This window comes from Arvicanthis niloticus, chromosome 1 (genome assembly GCF_011762505.2).
Source record: "Arvicanthis niloticus isolate mArvNil1 chromosome 1, mArvNil1.pat.X, whole genome shotgun sequence".
NCBI classification, from domain to species: domain Eukaryota; kingdom Metazoa; phylum Chordata; class Mammalia; order Rodentia; family Muridae; genus Arvicanthis; species Arvicanthis niloticus.
The window spans coordinates 106,618,330-106,638,124 of record NC_047658.1 but is presented as its reverse complement, the minus strand read 5'-3'; the positions used below and the strand labels follow the sequence as shown (position 1 = coordinate 106,638,124).

The following is a 19,795-nucleotide window of genomic DNA, read 5'->3' as shown; positions in this document are numbered from 1 at the left end:
GGCCACTCCTCTAGTAGCAGGGTCCAGCATAGGATATTGAAAAACCACTTGGCTTGCTCTGCCCTGTCTGGTATCACCCTGCTCCTTCACTCCTTTCGCCCCACCCCCATGGTCCCGCCTTCTATATTGCCCCGCCCATTCCTTCCCAGTACCTGGTCCCTGCCTGGTCGAGTACCAGGTGAGCCAAAATCTGGTGGATCAGCTAACCTGGTTCCCAGGGTGGGGGATGCATCAGGTTCTGAGTGTAATTTAGTTCATTTAATTTAAAGTTTATAAAAGCCTATTATGTTAGCCTGTTAGTGGCGGCGGGTCTAGCCCTCGAACCGGAGCTTGTCCTGCCCACGGTCCCAGGGCACGCCCATAATTCAGAAGACATCAGTGAACACGGCTACAGTAGCCCCACGCGTAAGATGGGTGCCACCTTTAGGCCATCTGGCCCTGCGAGCCACTGGGCAGAGGGTGCGGACGGCGCGAGAGGTGATGTGGTTACCTTCTCTGTCACCAGCTTCTCTTCTGACACCTCGGGAGCCAAGAAGAGCGAGTTGTAGGCGCCTAGAAAGGCAACCACAGTTTGGTTATTCTTCCCACCTTGGGGAACCCGCTCTGGTTCTCTCCCCCTCCCTCTACTCCTCGAGTGTGACTCTTGTGTACCCTTGGCGGGGGGTGGTCCGAAGAACACAGTCCCGTCCTCAGCTACCAGCACGTTGTCCAGGCACAGGCGAGCTGCAACAGAGCAGATCAAGTATGCAGCTGTGAGAGGGCAGTGCCCTCGCCAGCATCAGGGAATTCCAGGTCACACAGAGATCCCAGAAAAATCTGTCAAGACTGGACAGACACTGGAGGGCTGGCAGTTCTATTCCAACAATTGCCTGTTGTTAGGGTATGTCACTCTCATCAAGTTAGGAGTAAACGGGAGATTGGGTGGAGACGTGGTCCACATTGATCTGCCCCTGGAAATGGCTGGGTGAAGTAGGTTGGTCCCTTCAAATTCTCCAGACTCTTGGCTAAGAGGCAGCTTATCACAGCAGTGATCTTGCCACTCCCTTTTCTCCCTCCCCAGCTTTTGGGCCCAGGGCTCAGGCAGAGCAGGGTGACTCATCACCTGGGTGCTCCTTGTGTGTCTGCAGAGTGCTAAGGCAGGAGAGGCACAGTGCCCACAGCTCATACTCCCTGAAGGGCCGGCCTAGCTTAGACAGAAGGTCCTGCAGGGATAGGCTCTGTGGAAAAGAAGGGTCACATGAGAACGTTCTGTCCACCAGGTGTCAAGGAAGGGGTTCCATGGAGAGGGATGTTTGCATAGTGCTTCTGTTTCTACTTGCAGTAGCCCTCTATGCCAGGGACCGAAAAGTTCTCCAAATTAAAAATGAGTGTGGGTAAGTGTATGGAGAAACTGGAGCCCTCACCCACGAAACGGTACCGTTGCCATGAGAAAAGATGGCAGCTCCTCTGAGAAAGTACCTCTGAGAGAATTACCTCAAGATCCAACAGTTTCATTTCTGGGTACCCTTAAGACCTGAAAGGAAACAGCTGTCCACCCAGATTCAAGGTCTTTCAACATTCACCAGATCCCAAAAGGAAAAGCATCTCAAATCCCCACAAATAGATGAATGAATAAAGAAATGTGGTCCAGGGGCTGGAGAGTTGGCTCTGTGGCTAAGATTACTTGATGGTCCTGTAGAAGACAGCTCAATACCCAGCACCCACACAGCAGCTCACACTCTTCTGTAACTCTAGTTCCAGGGAATCTGATGCCTTTTTCTGTCCCCTGTTGAGTACCAGGCATGTACATGGTGCCCAGTCATCCATGCAGGTGAAACATCCATGCACAGAAATTAATGATAAAGGTTAAAAGAAATGTGGTGTATTCATGGGACAGACTATTACAGTATTGCTCAATCTTTAAAGGAAGAGGGTCTTCACTTCTGTGAGCTTGTGTTTTAAAATATATAGTGTAAAAATGTTTTAACCATTTGTTTTGTTTTGTTTTGTTTTTCAAGACAGGGTTTCTCTGTGTAGCCCTGACTGTCCTGGAACTCACTCTGTAGACCAGGCTGGCCTCGAACTCAGAAATCTGCCTGCCTCTGCCTCCCAAGTGCTGGGATTAAAGGCGTGTGCCACCACTTCCCGGCTTGTTTTAACCATTTTTAATGGTATGGCCCAGGGCAATAAGACCATTCAGGAGCTGGGTGTGGTGCTACACACCTGTAATTGCAGCATTTGAGAGGCAGAGGCAGGAGGACCAAGAATTCAAGCTTGTTCTTGGCTCTACAGTGAGTTCCAGTACTGTTCGGGCACCATGAGACAAGAAGGAAAAAGAGAAGGGATGGAGGATGGAAGAAGGGGAGGAGGAAAAGGAAGAAGTGGAGGAAGAAGAAGAGAGAGAGGAGGAGAAGGGGGGCACTGCAGCGTTGATTACTGATGAATTTTGAGGACATTATGCTGAGTGAAACAAGATAGGCAAAACAGAAGGTTTTTGATTTCACACATGAGGTTGTATCTGTAAAGGCAAAAACTGTAGAAGGCACGGAGGCTGTGGAGAGGGATGGGGGAGTCAGTGTGTGCTGGAGGCAAAGCTCAGGTGTAGAGATGATTAAGTGGTAGATGTGTTTATGGGTATTTTAACACATTTTCAAGTAAAAGGAACTAATGGAGCCTAGGAGAGATAGTTCCTGCCTGTGGAGGCCACCTGAAGGTCACCACAGAAGTGCACGTTAGCAGATGGTTTCAGAGGGTATCTCTTCACACAAGATGCTATCCACGGGCCCCTGCACAGCAAGGGTTGGCATGTTAGGTCAGTCTGTGGCTCTTTGCTCACCAGCTCATCTGGACTGCTTTTTGTGGACCGCTATATCCTCAGGTGAGAACAATGAGCCTTGAACCTCACCTGGGTGAGGGCTCCCAGCTCTGGGCCATTCTTATGTAAGAGTCTGAGGTCTGGAGGGTTCTGGTCATACTCTGTCTGAGGGAGGCTGACCAGATGGTTAAGGTGAAAGCTAGGCTCATGGGTCTGCGGTGTTCTGTTCCAAGGGAGAGACCTCAACTCTTTGCCTTTGGCAGCGCCTTCCCCTGCACAGGCTAACCCAGCTCCCCACGCATCTGTTTATCTATCTAGAAGATGGTGTTGTGAGGTGGCTGTAACCTGTGAGAAAATCCTGAGAAGGTGGCTGAGAAAATGTGTGCATCCCTGGCCCAGACAACACAGAACATCTGCATCATTGACCCTACACCTCTTTAAGTAACCACACTTCCTTCCCATGGGAATTCTTCAAGCTCTCACCAGTGTACAAATGACAACAGACACCACAGAATCACCTGCCTCACACTCTCTCCTTTGGGGCAACGAAGCCCGGTGGGAAATGGGGCTGACGGTTGACATCAGCAGGCCGGTGTCTTGGTAGACAGATGTATGTATACTGGGCCACTGGCTCAAGTGTCCTTTTCCTGAGAAACAGGCTGGGACACAGAGCTTTGAGAAACCCACTGAGCAGCCAAGTGGGGATCACACTTAGTGTTGTGGTCTATATCTGGCCTGCAGACCCATCGTGCACTAGAATTTCATCCCATTGTGGAATATGAAGGGACCTAGTCTGAGGTAAAGCTTGGAAAATGATTGGGCCTCTAAAGTAGCACTACTAGGAGCCATTAACTGTGGGGCTGCACCTATACACTGGTGGATGGAGGCTGGGCAGGCTAGTCCTTTCTAAGGCTGTCCAAGAGGTTAGCTTACATGTCTGGGGGTGACATCTGGCACCTCCCCCAATTTGAATTTGAAGCTCCCCTTAGAAATAGGAAGTCCCTCCAAAACACAACTAATTGTTGCCCAGGGAACAATTAGTGAAGGAAGGGCAGGGCAGGTCTCTTGTGAGCTATACACTGAGGCTAAGGAGAGACAACCTTTCACCTGTTCCCTCATCACATACCTGTTCTGTGGCTGCACTTCCCAGTTGTCTGAATTCTTCTGGAATCTTCTCTTCACTCCTAGGTATTTGGCCTTCATGGTCTGAATCTCCAGAGTCTACAGGGCTGCGTGAAGGTTTGTATTCTACAGATCCCTGGCTAGGAGATGAAGCCTCCAGTTGTCCCGAGGCTCCTGGACTCCTGTGTGGATTGCGGCCTGCACCTGGTGTCTTATCCAGCTGGGCTCCAGGCTCCTGCTCTGGCCATAGTCTGCTTTTGGACTGCGTCTTGAAACCAGAAAGGCCATTTTTCCCTTCCAGGAAGAGCTTCCTGGGGTCCGGGGGAAAGAACTCAGATATGGCCAGCTGGTTTCTTGAGCTGTTCAGTGACAGGCAGAGGGTGCTGGCCTCTGTGCTTTCCTGCAGTAGCCTGGGAAATGTCTGAGCCTTTTTCAGACGACTTCGCCTGAGGATGTCTCTGTCCAGCTCACCCAGGGGGCACCTGGAATCCAGGACAAGGCTGGCCAGCCCTTCCTGTCCTGGGTTCTCACCATTTCTCATGGGGGCTGACAACAGTGGTTTGGGGGATGGGGCTCTGGGCCTCTGCCCAGCCTCCTGCTCTGCATCTCCGGAAGCAGGAGGCTGGAGTAGGCTCTTTGATAGGGACAGTGCCTCTGGATCAGTGCTGAGGTCTCCTGGCATCTTCTTGGGCCCCACATTTCTTGGAGCAGGCCTTCCCCTCCATGTGTTCTCGCTGAGCTCTGAGCAGAAGGTAGGATACGGTTACAGCAGGGAAGCTGCCTGTGCTAGGGTGGTTTCCCCAAGAGACATCTCTAACCCTGCCCTGCTCACCATCACAGATCCTTCCCCCAAAGTCTCACAGGGCAGGCTTACCTGTCCTGCACGTCCAGATTCCCACTCCTCCCCTTAGCATAGGCTCCAGAGCACCCCCCCCCCCCCGGGATCTATTGTCACATAATTCAGCCAATTAGAGGCTCTGAACGGAGGCTTCTGGGTCTCCCTCTTGGCTGAGTGTCCCAGAGGACCAGTTCTTGCCTGTCTAATTACTCTGTCCCAAAGCTCCTTATTTTTCTATTATGATTACAGAAGCCAGTCTGTAAGGGGAGAGAGGGAATCTGGTGACAGTCATAGGGTACATAGTTTTCTCCACACATGGCATGCAGCATGGTCTTGCACACATGCTATGGCACACAGCCTTGTGCATACACTGTGGCACACAGTTTTGCATACATGCCACAGTGACTCTGCTGTCTGTTTTACTCAATAGCCTGTCTATGGCTCTGCATGCAGAAGTTACCCTCTGCTGGTGCTGGGGTGATGCTGTCAGTCACCAGGGCTACAGCAGTACAGACACTGCTGTTGGGGTGGAGGACCCTTCAGCCACTCTGAGCCTTTGGGGAATTGAGGGGTCAAGCACAGTCCTGAGACTATGGTAAGTTCCAGATGTATAGTAACAGCTCGTCATGTGAAGAGGTGAGTGTACCAGACAAGGCTGGCTAGAGTCACTAATCCTGAGTTTGAAAATTCCAGTGTGTGCCCAGCATGCATGTGTATGAATATATGTGGTGTGCACTTGAATGTGGATGTGTGCACACTTACACTGGAGTGTGTAGTATAAACAAGCATTTGTGTATTTACATATGCAGTGGTGTAAACACGTGTGTGTGACTGCATGAGATACACGTGCTGGATCTGAACATGTGTGTGACTGTGAGTATGGTATGATATGTATACCATATGTCCTTGTAAGGACATATTAACATGAGTAAGGGTGGTGCATAATTCTATATGTACATACTATGTGCACACTTCTGGGGGTGGTTGGATAGATTGTCCCTGTGAAGGCATATGAATGCATATATGTGCATGTATACATGTATAGGCATAGACGTGGAGGTGATGGAGCTTACCCTGGAATGCTCCAAAGGACTCAATGGAGAGCACCCTTCTTCCAATGGCTGAGAGACTGCGGCACAGGCGGCATGAGGACACAGGCTGCATCTTCTCCTCACACAGGGCTATGATGCTCTGCAGGTGCCAGGGTGCCTCTCAGGTGTGCAGCTCACCAAGAAGGGAACCTATCCTCCTCAGACACCCCCCCACCCCCCAACTGCACAGCTCTGAGATGGCACCCATCATCCCCAGATCAGACCTCCTGTTTCCACATGCACTTTCTGGTACATATAAACACGTATATCCTGGCAGAAAACCTCTCTTTTGTCCCTGATAACTTTTATTACAAATTTCATTACAAATGTGTAGTTAGAAACTTTAACAGAATGCAGTGCCTCCAGATTCTAGCCAAGGAACCAACCCCTGTGAAGCTGCAGGGTCTGTGCTGCCTGTGCTTATGTGTTCATGCAGCATGCATGTCCGGCTGGGAGCTTACCTCCAGGTCTGGCCGGTCCCTGGGGTCTTCTGCCTGCATCTGCCTCAGCAGTCCCTCCAGCTCTGTGCTCAGCTTTGGCTCCAACTCTGGTTCTGCAACGTACTCCAGGGCAGCCTTCAGTGTGGCCCCCAGGGAGTAGATGTGAGCCTGCGGTACCAAGGAGTGTTAGTACCTGCCCTGTGAATGGCTGCTTTTCTCTGCCAAGACTCAGGACTAAGCAGACCAGAGAGTCTGCCATTCCTGTGTCCAGTGTGCTGCTTGGGCCTGTTGCCCAAGGCATAGAAATCCTGTTCTCCCCAGCTGCCTATTTTGCCTTAGGCACAAACAGGGTGGGAGCAGGAGCAAAGAGAAGAGTTTTCTTTTAGTTTAGAAGTTGCCTAGGTCCTTTCTGTGCACTGGAGAGGGAGGGAGGGCTCTGCACAAGGCGGGGACACCAGGTGTGTGGAAGGCCTTCCTGGGGGTGGGGAAGCCAATGTTATTCAAGGACTAGCTCCTCTTTTAATCTGTTTACAAAATGAAATCACTATGTGTAGTCAGAGCGTTTTCTAATTTATACTTTTAACTCACAAATAACCATCTATATTTAAGGGGCACAGTGAGATGTCTCAATGTATATTCATTGTGTTAACACTTGATTTTTCTTATTTCTTAAAAATCTGCTGCCTTAATCTCTGGGATTCCTGTGGGTTTTGTTGCTCTCATAAGTGGCACACTTAAATTATATTTCTAGCTTGAAACTATCGATACAAAGGAACCCACTTGAGCTGGGCTGTTTTCATATGCGGAAGTCTTTTGTTCTCTTAGTCTGTGGACTTGGCCCTCAAGCCTGTACCTGTTCTGGATTCAGCCCCTGCTGTGCACACCCTGGTTAGGGTCATTGTCTGCTGCACTCTTAACCAGGGCTGAAATCCTGCCTTTCCAGCCCTGTGGTTCCCTTATCTTCTGTGAGAGGAACAGGGGTAAGGAAAGGGGACTGCAGACCTCCTGGCTCCTGCCTAGTGGGTGTGAGTCTCCTTATCCTGTAAGGGGACATTCACACACCACCCTGCCATCTCCCCAGCTCCTTGTTTTTCTTAAACTCATCCTTTGGTCTGTAGCCTGAAGTCTATCTGCGAGCAGAGGCAGGTATATCTGCCTCTGATAGAGGTAGAAGAACCTGGTTACATCTCAGCCTTGCTCACAGACTCATAGTCTCCTATTGGCGCGGTTGTCTATGTGGACTGTGGTCTCAAGCAACTGATAGGTAACAGCAGCACTGAGCCATCAAGGCTGCTACTACAGGAGCCCATCAGAGTGACAAGGGCAAGACAAGGACCTGTGTATATGGAGGTGGGCACATCGCAGAGGCTGGGAGATTGTTAACTTTTGGAAGATAGTGAGCCTGTGGGGGTTTTGGACAAAGGCGTTGACCATATTCAGTTCTGAGAGGACTGGCTACAGCAAGCCCAGGAGACTCTAGAGCATGTGTTGGGAGAGTTAGTCTCGGAAGTTGAAGAGGAGAGGGTGTGTGTGTGTGTGTGTGTGTGTGTGTGTGTGTGTGTGTGGTTAGATGGCATGTGGAGCACAGAAGGTCCAGGGTGGATGAGCTGGTGTTAGAAAGTTCCAGAAAGGGTGTACTTGAGTCAGATGAGGCTATCCAGGACATACACTTGGATCCTGTGCTCCTGTTGATGTTATATCACCTGGACTGTTTATGGCTTCTGGCAAAGGCCTCCAGAGTAAAGCCAATCTGGGACACAACAAAGACCCTGGGAACCATGGCTTATACTAGGGATATAGGGACACTTCCCATGTACACACAGAGTTTCTCCATAATAAGGCTAAGGTAGGAAGAACCCACTTTCTCTGTGTGTAGAACACAGGAAAGTCATAGATCACCCATGTTCTGTGTTCTGTGTCTTCAGGTTGAAGAAGCTCAGGGACCTGGGGCCCCTCCCTGACATACACCCACCAGACCTCTGTTCCACCTTGGATAACCACACTGCAATCAACCCACAGGAAATCCCCTCCACACAGGGCTCAGCCCCCAGGGGAGCAAAGGATCCTTTCATGATCAGTGGCTACTTGCTCTGTAACGGTGGGAACATACTGCCCTCTACAGGAAGAGCCCAATTCACCACTTCCTAGAAGCAGATTTGATGGTTACAAGGGCGAATAAATAAACAATGAATAAACCGAGCAGAAAGAAAGCCACAAAAGATCCAGACAAACGGATGAATGAGCCTGAGATGCATGGAAGAGGCTGCATCCTGCTCAAGGAACACAAGGGTTAACAGAACAAAGAAAACCTGCCTGCTCTGTATCCAGCAGGTATGCAGGGAAGTGGGGGAGGGACAGAGCAGTGGTTCAGCAGCAGATTGAGCCAGAAAGTCAAAGGAAAAAAAGACAAAGATGCATTAAAAAGTCCCAGTGTGCTCAGAAATAAGAAACGATTCTAGGGAATGAATGCTTTCAGTGACTCTGCTCCCACGACAGCTCTCACAACTCGGGGCAGAGGAGCCAGCCTCCACCAGCCCTGCTGAGTCCAGCCACGGGAAGCAGCAGAACAGGATGATATCAACATCTCTGTTCTGTGTGGTTGGACAGCCACCCTGGGGGTGGTAGTGCCAGCTTCTCATTGTGATAACTCCATCTGGGTACTGAATGTCAAGACCCCAGCCTTTGAAAAGTTATGGGGCTGTATACTTGTTACATGTGTGCCTTCTGTGTATATATGTTCATAAAAAAGGAAACCCAACCTATTCACATAACTGAATAACTCATATACTGAACTAAAAAAAAATTACCCAGAAGCAAACATGGTTTGACAAAGCTCACACGCAGAGGGAGATTCACAGTGGGAAATACCAACTCTAAGAAGATGAAGACGGATGAGCCATGTTTCCCCCTGAAGTGAAAAAAGAATCAGCTGCTGAACTCAAAGCAAATAAAAGAAAAATGAATAAGAAATAAGAACCAAAAGAAAAGATAGAATCAGCAATAAGAACCCATAGCAGAGAGCACACAGACGCCCCAAGGACCCGAGGATGCTCTAAAAGAAATGATAAGATAAACAGCCTCTGGTTAGACTGACAGGAGAAAGAAAGAGGCAGCAAAGAAGAAAAGGCCAGCACATGGAAACAGGAAATTTGAAGACATCACAGAGATGCAAAGGGCATCACCCAAAGCCTGTTAGGTGCCTGTTTTCATCTGCTGTAGTTAAAAAAACCAAGAAAGAAAAACCTTTGTAGCACAAACAAGAACAGTTCTATAACTATTAAAAATTGATGGTAGTTAGACATTGTTCACGAAGAAAGCTAAGGTCCTTCTCAAGGACTCTTCCCAGACTTTCAAAGCATATATCATCCCATTCTTGTATGAACAGAGCAAACAGGCAAGCCCAGAGCAATCTCGAAACCAGTGCTGGTTAGAAACATTCATAGGGTAAAATGTACCAGCTGCTCATAAAAACCCTAGAAGACCCCTAATAAGTACTCATTAGTCTGATTCAACAGTGCCCAGAAGAGATGTGACACTTGGTTACCCTAGGTTTTCCTAAGTGGGGCAAAGTGGTAACAGTAGAACATAAAAACACACACATTAACATCTCAATGAAGGAAACTGCACAATCATTTCCAGAGGACAGAAGAAATATTTCATAATATCAAATATGTATTCATGTTAGACCATAATAAGCTCAGAAAAGATAGGAACTCTTGGGGCCCAGGCCAATGCCATCTCTATGGTTAGGTCAAGGTAACCAGTTCTCCCAGGCAGGCTGCATGTCTACCATTGACTAGATGCTGCACTCACTGAGGATTGGAACAGAAATAAGCTTTGTCCCTGGACGAGACAGCATGAAACACTGTTGCTGATTTGATCAGTGAAAGAGAAAAAAATGAAAAGGTCCTCTAAATTGTTAGAAATAGCAGCAAAATTCTGCAAGATGGTGTGAGAGTACAGTGGATAAAGTTAACAAAGAAACAGAAATGGAAAGTAAAAACATAACCAAACCATCATTTTTAGGATGGGCTCGGAACCCGAATTCTTTTCTTTTGAGGCAGGATCTCACTATGTAGCTCTGGTTATCCTGGAACTCACTATGTAGACCAGGTTGGCATTTGCCACCATTTCTGACCTGATAAGTTCTTAGGAGTAAATGTAATAAAAGATATCCAGGACCCCAACAGTAAGGGCTTTAAATTATTCCTAGAAGATATCAAAAGAGATCACAATGGGCTGAGCAGATAGCATAGACACTTACGTTGTTTGCCTAGTATACAAAGACACCCAGCTCTGGAAAACCTGGACATAGTGGTACGTGCTTGACCCCTGACACTTGGGAGATGGAGGCAGGAGCCAAGGTCATGTTTGGCTACATATTGAGTTTGAGGCCAACCTGGATTACTTGAGATCCTGTTTCTAAAAGATAAGAAAGGAAGAGGAAGAGGAAGAGGAAGAGGAAGAGGAGGAGGAGGAGGAAGAAGAGGAAGAGGAGGAGGAGGAGAAGGAGGAGAAGGAGGAGAAGGAGGAGGAGGAGGAAGAGAAGGGGGGAGGAGGAGAAGGAAGAAGAAGAAGAGGAGGAGAAAGATGAGGAGGAGAAGGAGGAAGAAGAAGAGGAGGAGGAAGATGAGGAGGAAGGAGAGGAGGAAGAAGAAGAGGAGGAGGAAGAAGAAGAGGAGGAGGAGGAGGGGGAAGAGAAGGGGGGAGGAGGAGGAGGAGAATGAACTAAAAGTCAGTAAGCAAAAGATGTCTTGGAGATAAAGAACATAGCATGAATTCTACCCAGACTGATTCATGATGTAGGCCATTCTAGTCACCATGCACATAGAGCTTTGATGGAGCTCAGTAACCAGATTTTATACATGCTACAGTGAAGAGGCCGGCAATTCAGTGCCCCTGCAGGCAAGCTCTCTACCAGGTCACAGGGCTTGCCAGGAAGTGGGTAGTTAAGAGAATAGGGTTGGAGCTCAAGGGTGAGCAAGTGATCATGGACCACAGTGGGACGGACATCTGAAAGCTGATGGCCTTTGCCTGGATCCTAATGGATGGTGTTGTATGTGCAGGTCAGCTAGCCAATAAACAGAGCTGGGAAATGACCATCCAGTCACAGAAAAAGATAAAGTTCTAACTCATGCTGGGTGAGACAAAAGTCAAATGCCACATTAAGCATCAGTGTATATTGAAGTCATTATAGCATCAGAGTGTACTGGAACATCACTTTGTGCACTGAAAATATACAGCTTTGGTTTGTTAACCACAGTTTAATGATGCTAAGGAAACCAGCTTCTCTGATAGGTTCAATGTGAAGATTAGAGAGAATGTCAGTGAACTTGACACAAGCTGGAGTTATCTGAAAAGAGGGAACCTTGCTGGAGAAAATGCTTCCATATGTTGGCAGTTTCTTGGTGATTAGTTGAGGAGGGTCTAGCCCATCATGGGTGGTGCCATTCTAACAGTGGGTCTGGGTTCTATAGACTGAGGAAGTCATAAAGAGCAAGCCAATAAGAAGCAACCTTCATGGCCTCTGCATCAGCTCCTGCCTCCAGGTTTAATCCTGTTCTGGCTTCCTCCAGTGATGAACAATGATGTGGAAGTGTAAGTCTAATAAATCCTTTCCTCTTCAAGTTGCTTTGGTCATAGTATTTAATCATAGCGATAGTAACCCTAAGACACCTGGGCAATGAAGTCAGACCCTTTTCAAACAAAATAAAAACAAAACATGGAAACTCTTTCGATCAATAGATACCAACAGGCATCAGGTCCCTTGAAATTGAAGTTAAAGATGGTTTGAGCCACTATGTGGGTGCTGGGAACCCAACTTGGGTGCTCTCCAAGAACAGCAAGTGCTTTTAACCACCGAGCCATCTCTCCAGCCCTCAGATGTGGTTTTTAAGGACGGTGACCATGCATAGCTTTTTCCAGTTACTCCCACAAGTCACTGGTGAGGCTGAGAAGCCTTCTGATTTGACTTTGCACTAAGTGAACTCAATCCCAACCCTAACAGAGATGTCCAAAAACACTGTTCCCAAACACCCACATGTCTTCCAGTAGCCACCAAGGATGAAAGTGGGGATCCCAAAGGCAGCCCCCACTGGGGACAGCCTTTGCCCCACCTTCTGTCTGGGCTCAGCCTACTACACTGAGACTACAGGACTATGGTAATCAAGGTGACCCCATAGAGAAAGTGGGCAAGGCTTGGCGAGTCACCACTTGCTGGTACTTACCTCAAAAGTATTTCCTGTCAGGTCAAACTCTGGGGGTACAAAGGCACCCTCGGGGTCATCTTGGAGAAGAAAAGAAAAGGCGGTCTGATCTTGCCCTTTGGTGAAGAATAATCCCACCCACCAGAGCTCAGACCCTGGGAGCCTCCTGGGACAGGAGGAGGATTCATTCCCAGGAGCCTCTGTCTTTGCTCAGACTGATGCCTCTAAGGAAGATTGTAAGCATCCGAGGCAGTGATACACCACACTTGAGCCACAAAAGTTCCAAAGTGGAAAGAGCAAAAGAATTTGTTTTGATTCTTGAAGAAGGTACCCTGGCCTCTTAACTTGAGAAACTCAGCTGTTTCCTGGAAGGGGCCTAATGGGTGGTCAGCTTAACTAGCCAGATAGGTCTAACCTTCAGGTCCCCTGCATCTACTTCCTGTTGACAAGAAGTGCCAGCTTAGGGGAGACAGTGACCCAGGCATCCTCTTATGAGGAAGGCCTGAATAGAGCTCAGAATTATGGCTAAGCACTTCTCTGGCTCTTGGAGGCAGTATATGGCAGTCTTAGGATGCTGTGGCTTACAGGGACCACCCAAACTCTACATACAGCCTGCCTTTCTCCCTCTGTGCTACCCTGGACAGAGGATCCTATCAGATTCCCAAGGAAACCCAGGACTTGGGTCCTCCCTTATGTCCTCAGCTGCTTGGTGTTCACAGCCAATCTCGAGGTAGCTCCTCTGTGCTGCATGGGGTATCCCCCATGCTCACTATGCTCCCTTGTGATGCACGGGCTATCCCCCACACCCATGGTGCTCCCCTGTGCTGCACGGGGTGTCCTCCACTCCCACTGTGCTCCCCTGTGCTGCACAGGGTATCATGCCCACCGTGCTTCCCTGTGATGCACAGGGTGTCCTCCACACCCACTGTGCTCTCCTTTTCCTCACCACTGAGCTGCTCCATGAAGCACACATTTCCACTGGTGTTGAAGGCCAAGGTGTCAGGTGTGATGCACAGAGTCTGGAAGATGGCTGCATGGGCGACACTCCGCATGGACAGGCTGCACTCTAGGCACACAGCCCAGGCCTCCTGCTCACTGAGGCCTCGGTCCCGCAGGGAGAGGATGTCAGCCAGAGACACATTTTCCTGCCAAGACAGGATTGGTGTGAGCCCACAGAGGGCTGCCCCAGGAAGGACCAAGTACTCCATCCGGAGAACAATGCACCAGCGACACAGACACTTCACCCATAGTCAGGAAAAGGGCCTTAAGCCAGATCCTTATTTAGACAGAGTCATCCCACTGTTCCTTGAATGTCACAACCATGGAGCATTTGGTGAAGCCACCAGTGTGCTGCTCGGAACAGGCACAGACATTCACACATACTTGTCTCCACGTACGCATACTCACACTTAGTAAAAATGCTCCCATACAATAATGAGGACTGCTCTACACACCTACACTCACAAGCACAGCCGAACTTGCCCACACATGTTCACACACGCTCAGACTCATTCGCATCATATCAGATATCTAAGGCTGCAAGGCTCTTGCGTGGCTGCTGTCGGGGCCCTGGCATCCTCTGTGTCCATGTGTTTGTGTACCACCCACTTACAGGTGTGGGTGGGAGTTTCTTTGGGAACCAGGCTGGAAGCTGGTGTGGGCAGAGGATGTGGATACCCCTTGTTGGGATTAGTAGGGTGCTGAAGAAGGCTCCATGAGTGGCTGTGGCCCCAGGACACAGGCAAATGACAGTCCTTAATGATCGTTGCCTCTAGCTGACATTGTAAGGCATCCCCATGACCACAGATCGCAGATGAGAAGACAGAGTGCTTAAACCAAACAACCAAACAACCAAGCAACCAAGCAAGCGACCAGCCAGTAGGCATGGAATCAAACAGGATTCTCAAGTGCTGGCTGGAGCCTTTAGGTTCTGTGTGTGTGTTAGACCCTTTCATTCTTTGAGTCCAAGGTAGGACTTGGTGAGGTCACTTGCCCAGACCACCTACTCCTGAGACAGAAGCCCCCCAACTTGTTAAGCTGTTTTGCTAACCAGGGCTTAAGCCTGTAGCCTGCAGTTTTTTTGTAGTACCAAGGACTCCTTAGAAGTCAGGAGAACCCAAGCTCCCAATGATGCCCACTGGCTCTGGCCAAAGAGGCACACACATATAATGCATACACACATGTGCACACCACCCCTTCACACCTACACACAGGAATGTGCCTGCACAGTGTACAACACGCCTGTACATACAAGTTCATGCAAACCTACACAGACATGTAAGTGAGGTAGTATGCAACCTTGTCGATCCCGTGGGCTGTGCCATGTAAGAGGAGTGAAGCCAGCTCACTCTGAGTCTGAGTCAGTGTCCGTCCCTCAGCAGGGCCTGCCGGCACCCCACTGCTGCTGCTCATGCTGACCAGCAGGCCTGCCTGCTCACAGCCATGACAGGATGTGCCGCCAGCAGAAGGCAGCCCTGCCAGACATGCTGCTTGGCCATCCTGCAGCCTACATCACAGCCTCCTACTTAGGTATGGTAGGAAGAGGTTCCTGACAGTGGGGAGCCTGGTCGGATCTCAGAGCAGCTGAAGACTTGCAGCCCCCCCTCCCCCCAGTGTCGATTTGCGGTAGGGGTATATAACTTGGAAAAGCAGGAACCCAGGCTTATTTGTATGATTCTGGGATGAACCTGTGAGCCCTGAGTCATTGCTTCCAACCATGACCTTTTCCAAAGACAGGGTTATTAGCCCTTCCACACATGACAGTCTCAGGTCACAGTCTGTAGACCCTGCCAGTGCCCCCACGCTGAGTACTGAGGGACCCAGAGGCCTGAATTCTAGGCTCTGGAGTCACCTGCTTCTAGGACCCACAGCTGCTCCAGTTTTGCCAGGCAGGAGAAAAGACTGCCTTTTGCCCAAATCTATGCCATTGGAGGGGGTGGGGTGGGTGGGGGAAAGCTTTGGCTAATGGGCTGGGGACAAGAATAACAGACCAAGAGAGACTCAGCTGTCATTTGCCAGCTACCCCTTCCATTCTGATAGGAGCCCACCCTGTGTGTCTTCACTGGCTTCCTCAAGAGACTGCCTGGAGATAGGGTAGCCCGGTTTATCTGCCATACAGCTTGGTTCCCAGTGAAACATGTTCAGCCTGTCACAGGGTCTACCTCTGGCTCCACAAGGTATCCTATCCAGGAGCCACTACAGACATGATGTACTATGATACCCATGAGCGGTAAAGCTCACTCCTAAAGATGTGGGTCTGTATGGCGTTCCCACGCCAAGCACACTAAGGCTCTCCTGCAGACTCAGACATTGTGAGCTCCAGGCTTTCAGTCTCCTACAGCTCTTGCCAGCATGGCCTGATCTTCAGCCAACTCTGTGGCTCCATTTGCCCTCTATAGGCTCAGATCCTTGGTAGGTAAGAAGTTCCTTCACAGTCCAGCCTGCTCCTCAACCATCCTTATCAGGTTGGTACTTAAGGGTGTGGGGTGGGAATCGCCTATGTAGTTTCCCTGCAGACATGAAGATCAGCTCTCTGCTTGCAATGTACTGGTACAAATTCAGCCAGATCTTGGCTGGGAGGGATGAGACCCTAGGGATTGGGGGGCTATGCTCCAGAGAGACACACTTCAGCTCATCCCTGAGCTTCAGAGGGCAAGCCCTTATCTGGTTTCTGCAGAGTGCCCCGCTTAGGGCTTATATGCACTAAAGAGCTTCCCCTCTTTTAGACAGACTCGGAGCTGGGTTATAGGGACTCTAGGGGTCATCGTGCATACTTCAAGTGCATTTATAACCAATTAACTTTCCAGCTTATCATAACAGGAGCTGCCAACATGAAGCTCAAACTGATGCTGGCAGCATTTGTTGGCAGCCTCAGTTCACGAGCAGCCAAATCCCACCAGGGAGGCAAGAGCTTGCAAGGTGCTCTGTGGGCTGTCTGCCCCCAAGTGCCCACCCTGCTGGCTCAGGGTTCCTTTCTGGTTTGAGGCTGTCTTCTGCTCAAAGTCTGTTTTTGAAACATATTATATGGACTTGAAGGGCACGGTGGGAAAACCGTTTTCTAATGGGAAAATCTCTGCTGTGGGTCCCTGTTCATTTCCAGTCCCCACGGCCTGTCCAGCACCAGGAGGTTATGGGAGGCTTGGGAACAGTGAGAACTCTCTGCTGACACCCAATGGTGCCATCTTCACTGCCAAACCAGTACTACTCTGGATTCCTGAAGTCCAATTTTATCATCTACCTCTTGATCAGCACTGCTGGACCCCCAGACACAGCCATTTGGCGCATGCCTGCCTTTCCAGCAGCTACGATAGCTATGATAGCTCGACCTAGATCCAGTCTTACTATTTTGTCTCTGACTCCACTTTCCATGTCCAGAAAGACTGATGTTAGACCCAGGAAAGGCCATCTCCTTCAAGAAGTCCACCTTGCATAAATCTTGGTCAGAGTATCTCTACTGTGCATCCAGGGTCTTCTTGCTGTTCTGGTCTAAGAGACCAGGGGACACAGCATGGCTTCAGCCTCCGCAACCTAGTAGGACATGCTGATCTATTCACTATGAGCTCTAAGTGCCCAGTGGGTTTTCTCATAGGTACATGGCCTGCTCATGTGGCTTGTTTGTCTGGAGAAATCACTGGAATGCAGATGCTGGTCTCATCATCACAAGAAAATGCCAAGATGTTTCTAACAGGCATTTCCTACCCCCACCACAGAGAGAGGACCTGCTCACACATACCATGTCCAGTGTCATCTCTGGCCATCATGAAAGGCCTTGAGCCTGTTTAGGCCTCTATCAGTTATCAAGGGATTAGACAGCAGGTTCTCAAGCCATTTGGATTTTCTTTGAGTCATGAGAGGGTAGAGATATTCAGTGGCTCCTGGAGGCTCTGTAGGATTTTATTTTTTGGTTGTGGTAGAGAGAATTCTGATGTCCTATATGCTCTGTATGTATCCTGGATCTGGCCTTAACCTCACCCACATAAGAGCTGTCATTGTGTGGGTCACACTGACCCCAGGGGATTAACCAGCAGAGAGATTCAGGATGGGTGGCAGCCTAACTCTTTGTCACCCTACTCTGTTCAGCTTTCAAATGCAGCCAGATACAGAAGGCTGTTCCAGGCACCGAGTCATGTGACCTTGATGAACACAAATTTAAAAACCTTAATGGGGACTGAGTTGACTGCAGGAAGCCTTAAATCTAATCTCAGCTGTATTCTTAGACATGGGATTCTGTTGGCTCTAGGCCAGGACCCCAAGACTCTTCTCCTATTTTAGAGACTAAGTTTTTGTTGTTCAGTTTCCTTGTGAATCCAAAGCCTTGTGTATGCTAGACAAGTACCTACAGCTCAGGTCTATTAACAGCCACCTCCTGTTTAGAGGAATAAAAATAACACTCTTGCTCAGGTGAGAGACTCACCTGAGCTTCCCACTGAATGCCATTAAAATGGGGAATTCCATTTCACACAAAGGACTCACCACAGTCAGAGGATAGCTCTCTCACGCACTGTGTACATGAAAACTCTTCAGCCCAGAGAGACTGAGGACATTTCTAATACAGAAGGTTTCAGGGCATGGTAGACAGATGGCACTCTGGGTACAAAGCTCGCTTCAACCTGCAGGCTTAGGTTCTGCTGATGTAGTGGTACCCACTGCCTCAAATGCCAGGCTCAGAGTGAGCCCTCCAAGCTCAGTGGCTGACACAAAAGGGCACAGAGGTTCTCAGATCCGCTTCTAGTGGCGACCAAGAGCTCAGGCTCCCACAGATACCCTAGAACATGTCCTGTCCTCCAGCAGTTCTGAAGGCCGTGTGCTGAGGGCATCCTTTCTTTCCCATCAAAGCCAGGGAGATGTCCAAAGGTTTATTTATTCCCTGGCCTCTCCTCTCCACAGCCTTAAATTGCACCAAATCCAGGCCACTTGGGAGGTGGGGGTGGGGGTGGGGGTGGGGGCAGCACCAAGCCCAGCACTACTCAGAGGGCCCTGAGGGAGGGGCAGGCAAGAGTAATGGGATTTTTATTATTTCAGAACCTACTCTTTTAGTGAAAAGGAAGGGAAGAGCTGTCAGGGCTTGGTGCTGCAGACCACAGGCTTTATGCTTCAGGAGGGTTCTGGCCAACTTTCACTCATCCACTGGCCAGGCCAGTGGCAAAGGCTGGTGGAGGGTCTCTAGCACCAGTGTATTTAAGGGACTAAAGAACGGTAGATTCTTCACAGGGACTACAGAGCCTGGTTTGAAAGGATCTCCCCAAATATCCTGTATTCTTGAGGGAGGTAAAGATACCCCCTGGGAGCATTTTGGGGGGCTGCTTGCCATGCTCTTTCAAAGCATGGAGTTTGTGCATGACCATCATTTGGGGGCCTGGGGGCGGGGTCACTAGCTTCTCCAACCAAGAAGGGTTCTGTGTAGCTCGAGACACTTCTGTACTAGAAGCTCTCAGGGGACTTGGGGGAGGGAGGCTTTCCAGAGCAGAAAGAACCCTCAGTGCTGGGCAGGGGTCTCATTGGGCATTTCCAAGCTTATCTGCTTTAGCACCTGGCCAGCTGTGGAGGTCAGGAATGTCCCTATTGTCCCTACCTGTCAGAATCTTCATCATCCCCTCCCCCCAATTCTGTTCAAGGATTAAAACCAAGAGCCCATTCCTCTAGTAGCTAACTTTGCAGGGACAGTCCCCTTGCTGTCCCATACAGCATTCCAGCTGTTCTGTAGCGGGTGGGGCTGAGGACAGGATCCCCTAGCAGTTGCTACTATGAGGGGCCAGAATCTATGCAGCAGGAGAGCTGTGTTCCACCCACTCCTTTTCCCCACCCCTTCTCAGGAGCAGGTGGGCTTCTGGAACGGGCTCACCTCATCCTCCGGCAGGGTGGGGAGAGGCTCGAAGTCGTAGAAATCCAGGTCCTTGCCATCTTCCTCGTAGAAGCCCCGGGAGGTTGGGTCCATGGCCTGCATCTTGGCACTCAGCAGGGCCTGCGCGCAGGTTGGAACTCTGGTCCTGGACAGAGCTCCAGTCTGGGATCCCCTCCCCAGCAGGTTTCCTCTGGGTCAGATCCCCTCTCTGGCGGGTCCTTTCCCGGGCAGATCCTCGTCCAAGCTGGCCGCCGCCTCTGAGCCTACCCGGCTGAGCTGGGCACCGCCAGCTACGCGCGCCCGGCCGCCATGGCAACGCGCCCGCTGCCTGCCGCAGTGTCGCCAAACGGTGGCGCGGGGACGCCTGGGGCGGGGCTGGGGGTGGCTCCCTGAGGGCCGTGGTCACTGGCGGGCCAGGGCCGACTTTGGGCTCCGCAGATGTCTTCAACTACGTCAGCCTCTG

At 49.9% G+C, this 19,795-nt stretch overlaps 1 protein-coding gene across 1 annotated transcript in view; it reads right to left on the bottom strand.

The window, feature by feature from the left end:
- The window catches only part of Kndc1 (kinase non-catalytic C-lobe domain containing 1), a 45,129-nt gene extending 25,334 nt beyond the window's left edge, over positions 1-19,795 (bottom strand). The window contains exons 1-9 of the mRNA XM_034506848.2: positions 19,333-19,795; positions 13,438-13,636; positions 12,513-12,571; positions 6,307-6,453; positions 5,828-5,945; positions 3,921-4,657; positions 1,103-1,217; positions 652-723; positions 491-552 (exon numbers count right to left, since the gene is read on the bottom strand). Of these exons, the coding sequence (XP_034362739.1) occupies positions 491-552; positions 652-723; positions 1,103-1,217; positions 3,921-4,657; positions 5,828-5,945; positions 6,307-6,453; positions 12,513-12,571; positions 13,438-13,636; positions 19,333-19,434 (1,611 nt within the window). The 5' untranslated portion in view covers positions 19,435-19,795. The remainder of the gene's footprint in view (positions 1-490; positions 553-651; positions 724-1,102; positions 1,218-3,920; positions 4,658-5,827; positions 5,946-6,306; positions 6,454-12,512; positions 12,572-13,437; positions 13,637-19,332) is intronic.